Source organism: Atta cephalotes (assembly GCF_000143395.1).
Source record: "Atta cephalotes unplaced genomic scaffold scaffold00048, whole genome shotgun sequence".
NCBI classification, from domain to species: domain Eukaryota; kingdom Metazoa; phylum Arthropoda; class Insecta; order Hymenoptera; family Formicidae; genus Atta; species Atta cephalotes.
Window position 1 is genome coordinate 1,392,417 of NW_012130112.1, and position 5,455 is coordinate 1,397,871.

A 5,455-nucleotide genomic window follows, 5' to 3' on the forward strand; every position below is an offset into this window, starting at 1 on the left:
GTGTGTGTGTCGTGTGTGTGTGTGTGTGTGTGTGTGTGTGTGTGTGTGTGTGTGTGTGTGTGTGTGTGTGTGTGTGTGTGTGTGTGTGTGCGCGCGTGTGTGAGCGCATGTATTTCATATAAACGTAACTTGGTCAATTAAAATCGATAGTGATAGTGAATCCAATTACTTGGAACGATTAGAAATATAAATTAAGTAATAGAAATCAACAGAGGGCCGCACAAATTGAGGATATGAATGAAGTAATTTTCTTAGACATATACTTGATTATAACATAAAAATATCGGTAAATTTCTTCTATATATAGTAATAGATAAGAACAATTATGAAAAATATATAATATTTATTAAAAAAGTCTTATTGTTTCCTATTGTAATCTATGGTTTTAGTTTTTATACTTTAAACGAAATATTATCGCTTCCTATTTTTTTCTACAATATTATTATCTGATGAAAGCGGATTTAATTGTTGGAGTACGATAGAAATCTTATAGTAACTTATTTTTCTTTGTCGTTTTAAAATCAATTAATAACATATTAAAACTTGTTCTCGTAATCAATTATATATTTACAATAAAGGAATGTGAATGTATCTTATTCTACAAAAAAAAAATCTTATAAAAAAAAGTTATTAATCATGTATCAATGATAGATAATTCCGAACATATTTTATCGTTAAATCACAACAGAAAATTTTTTCTATTCGGAGGAATACACTGCAGCTATCCTATTTACACCTTTATTTAAATAAAAAATGTATTTATTTATAATTTTTAATTATTTTATATGGTATATTCATTTTTAGAATTTAAATGACAATAATAATATATTGTACATTAAAGATATTTGTACTTCAATAAACTTGTACTTGTAAACAAAATTTAAATATTATATATATGTTATAATATAAATTAATTCTCTTATATCAGTACATGGATTATGTACTCGATAATATTATATATACATACAAGCTATATTACAAATTGAACTTTAAATAGAGAAAACAAATATATCTATTAAGTCAAAGATGTGATTCCATTTTAATTCCAGCTCTAAAATATATAGTGTAAAAAATAGGTATAGTATCATTTGTCATACTCACAATATTTAATTCCTAATTAAATTCCTACATTAGAAAATCAATGCACAATTCGAAATATATGTATATATACGCGATTAATTAAATACATATGTATTTTCGCGAACACTTGCAATACTTTGCAGATACAGAGAAGTATCTTAAGAAATAGATTATATTTTAATTACACACTTTTATCGCCATACTGAGCTCTGTATTTTTATATAATAAAATAAGAGGCTTTGTGGAAAACATGATATTCTTTGTACTTCCGATGAAAATATGCAAATATTTTATTCAGCAGGAAACAATATGCGTGACCGTGAAGGAGGACATCCCTCGATAGATGGAAATAAGAAAACTTTTACAGTTATGATTATTATATTATTCATAACAATGGAACGAAAAGAACATACTCCCCATAATAAATAATTAAACGACGTCGATTTTTTAATAACTGTAATAACTGTAACTTTAATAACTGTAATTAATGATTGACAAGACGTTGAAAAATATAGATCTATAATATCATACTTACATAGTCTATCGCAAGACATGCTCGGTTACATTTAAGTGAAATTTAATGATACAATACAATAAAATAATATATTACATTAGTTTGTATTTATTAATTTTCTTACCACTAGAAAATTCTAAGAAGTAATATTTTCCAAAACAAATGCGCAATAAATACTTATAAATACTACTTTTGTCGTATTCATAGAAATCATGAACTATACCTACTGCAATTAAATAAAGTCATCCGATTTGCAATCAGCAATATCATTGGACGCAATTTGTAAGTTAAATAAAATTGATTGGAAGTGATCAGTCGCATTTAGTATTCAGTATGTAATTTAAACATTAATTTGCAAAATTTACTAAAAGCATAATCTATTTTATAAAATATTACACTAAAATTCTAAATTAAATTCAATTTTTCTTAAACAAAATAAATATATTCGAATTTAAATAATATTATTTCAGAAAAGATAATTTTTAAATCATTTTTTCAGATACGTTACATGTAGAAAGAAGAGATATTTTTGTACAATATTCGATAATCTTTGGAAAAAAAGCGATCTAAATATGCAAATATTTACTCTAAATTTTTTAATGTATACCATTGGCGGTATATGGCGACCTGTTGAGTGGTCATCAAATGGTGCTAAGCTGCTGTATAATATATTTACTTTTATTATAATATCTTCAGAATATTTTTTTCTGTTAACTCAATTTATGGACATAATTTTCATTGTTAATAATGTCGATGATTTGGCTACTAATATTCTAATATTTTTGAGCATGGTAGCCGTTTGTTGTAAAACCACTGTTGTTGTGGTACGTCGGAATGCGATCATCAACTTAGTGGAAGTATTGTTGAAAGCACCATACAAACCTCAAGACGAAGATGAAATAATAATACAAACAAAATTTGATAGATTCATTAGGTGAGTTCATATCTTTATTAAAATGTCCTGCACAAATTTAATTTTTTTGCGTTTAACATACTATTATTATATTGTACTATTATTATATTGTCCAAAATCAGCATTGCTTATTTCTATAACAAATTATGAGTGCTTTACCTTTTGCTATGTCTTGTTGATTATATATTTCAGAATATTCTTATATTTTTTAAAAAATAAAAATAAAAATTTTCTATTCTCTGTCTAATTAATCAATGTTTAGTTGAAGAAGTTTCCTATTTCAATATCGTTTTAAATTATAGTAATAATTCACACAACACATGTACAAAATAATTAAATATAATACAGTCATTATAAATCTTATGATAATAAATTTCATTATAATAAAAGCATAAATAAATGGTGATAAAAATTTATATAAAATTTTATCTCGGTTCTACATTTGCAGATCATGCTCGATAAAATATTCACTTTTAGCAACAAGTTCCATTACAGGCGGTACAATAGGATCAGTATTAAACGTGATGCAAGGTTATCTGCCTTATCGAATATGGTTGCCATGTAATTATAATGTATCTACGATATTTTGGACTATATCTATTCATCAAATGGTAACTACAATTTTTGCCACCATGATAAATGTTGGCACGGAAACCCTAGTCTTTGGATTGATTTTACAAACATGTGCCCAGTTTGAAATATTGGAAAATCGTCTTCACAAATTAATAATTAATAAAACAGTTAAATATCTAGAACATGCAAGCTGTTTGTTGAATGAAAACAAAGCAGATCTATCAGAGTGCATATGTCATCATCTCAGCATTTACAAGTAAGTCACTTAAAGCTCGATCTATAATTGCGTAACTATAAATGATGATATTTGTAAAAATGGATCAATCACAATTGAAGAGAAGAATATTCGTATTATATAAATACCTTAACAGATTGTACAGATCCTATAATATGTCTAACTTATAATGTAACTTATATATAAGTAATTTGTAAAATAACTTTCCTAATTCTGCTCATACATGTAATGCAGAGTTAACATAAAACTATTCCAGATACGCCAAAGCGGTAAACGTCACATTCAACCAAGTACTTTTCGTTCAGTTTTTTAGTAGTATACTCGTATTATGTACAAGTGTATATTACTTGTCAATACATATTAAAAACCTTTCTGCAACTGCATCTTTTTTAGCGTATACCATTTGCATGTTTGTACAAATCTATTTTTACTGCTGGTCCGGAAACGAAGTCATATTTAAAGTAATTATCATGCATATTCTATAATCCATTCAAAAGTATCCATACAAAAAAGGTGTATTTTTTTACTGATTTTGAGTATAATCAACGTGATGCTATAAATGTTTTAAAATGTTTTTTGATTGGTCTATTTATAAAATTTTTTCTTCTGATTGGTCCATCAAACGCTTCAAAATATTTGTAGCGAAACTTTGATCATAATCTTTGTGAGTTAATTGAAATAATAATGGATGTTTTTGTACAACTCAACTAAGATTTTACAAGATAACATAACAAATATGATTTGCCCAACAAATTTGAACTATGCTGTACTCAATTACGATATAAGAATATTCATTTTCTTACATATGAATTATATTTAATATAATGCATAAACATGCGTGTACTCTCGTGCACAAGATTATAATAATATTATTAAGATTATTCAATATTATTAATATGTATAATAACTCTAATATGTATTATTAATATGTATAATTAATGTAATAATAACTCTACTTATGTTAACAGAGTACGAGCATAGCAGACGCTATATATAATATGAATTGGCCATTATTATCAATCAACGAAAAAAAAGGATTGTTGATGATTATGATACGCAGTACAATTCCTGTAAAATTCACAAGCAGCTTCTTGATAACTTTATCCCTTCAGTCTTATAGCAACGTTAGTATGATTTGGTGTCAAAATAAATATTTGACATAGTATGTCAAAAACGTGAAGATATACTGTTTGAGATTATCGATATTTGTCGCGTACATACAAAATACAGTCGAAACATAAATGTATGATCTTCCGTAAACGTATATCAACATTTTAATTTTTTTTTCAGGTCCTGAAAACGTCATATTCAGCATTTAGCGTTTTACAAAAGTAAAATATTTATAATCAAAAATATATATGAATACTGCAGTATAAGAGTGCAGTATTGAGTATAGTATAGTATATTGAGTATAATATATTGAGTATAGTATAATTTTTAGTATGATATAATTTTTTTAAATACAGTTTTGATAAATTAACTATAACTTTAAATCTTATAATTTTATTTCCTCATTTATTTTTTTATTTCTAACATTATTCCTTGTTTTAATTATTCGAATATGATACATGCGGGGACAGGCACGCACATATGCACGTATATACTAAATGTATACATGTAACACAATGTAATACATGCAATAATATGTTTTAATATAAAAGCAAAAATCATATTAAATGGAATATTAATTAAATTTAAAAAAAATATAATTTTTTTTATATGTTACTTATGTTACTTCGATATTTTTTTATGAATTACATCCTTTATTAGAAATAATTCACAATTTTCCAATTCACTTTCCAACATACTCTCTACATTTAATTTCTAATTAAATTCTTACACTAGAAAATCGGTGCACAATTCGAAATATATATATGACTGTTATATTTTTCCGAACACACAATTGCCATATTTTGCAGATATATACAGAGAAGTAACTCAAGAAACCTATCAGAAAAAAATTTATTACACATCACTTTTATCGCTGGATATTGTATGTAATAAACTTATATGTAATAAAGAGAGACTTTACGGAAAATATGATATTTCTTGTATTTCCGATGAAACATGAAAACATACAAATATTTTATTCAATAGGAAATAATATGCTTGATCGTAAAGGACGATACCCCTCAATAGT

At 25.7% G+C, this 5,455-nt stretch overlaps 1 protein-coding gene across 1 annotated transcript; it reads left to right on the top strand.

Annotated features, from left to right (window-relative positions):
• Positions 1-2,166: 2,166 nt before the first annotated feature.
• LOC105622719 (putative odorant receptor 71a) lies at positions 2,167-4,650 on the top strand. Its single transcript, XM_012204131.1, has 5 exons — positions 2,167-2,528; positions 2,956-3,336; positions 3,572-3,776; positions 4,284-4,439; positions 4,606-4,650. Exons 1-5 carry the CDS (start codon positions 2,167-2,169, stop codon positions 4,648-4,650), a joined length of 1,149 nt encoding a protein of 382 aa, XP_012059521.1.
• The last annotated feature ends 805 nt before the right edge of the window (positions 4,651-5,455 follow it).

What these genes read in the sequence shown, in the direction of transcription:
- LOC105622719 (XM_012204131.1), top strand. Translation starts at nt 2,167, where the DNA reads ATGCAAATATTTACTCTAAATTTTTTAATGTATACCATTGGCGGTATA. An exon ending in GAAACGAAGTCATATTTAAA is followed by an intron (nt 3,777 to 4,283) that starts GTAATTATCATG and finishes TTATGTTAACAG; the next exon opens with AGTACGAGCATAGCAGACGC. An exon ending in CCCTTCAGTCTTATAGCAAC is followed by an intron (nt 4,440 to 4,605) that starts GTTAGTATGATT and finishes TTTTTTTTTCAG; the next exon opens with GTCCTGAAAACGTCATATTC.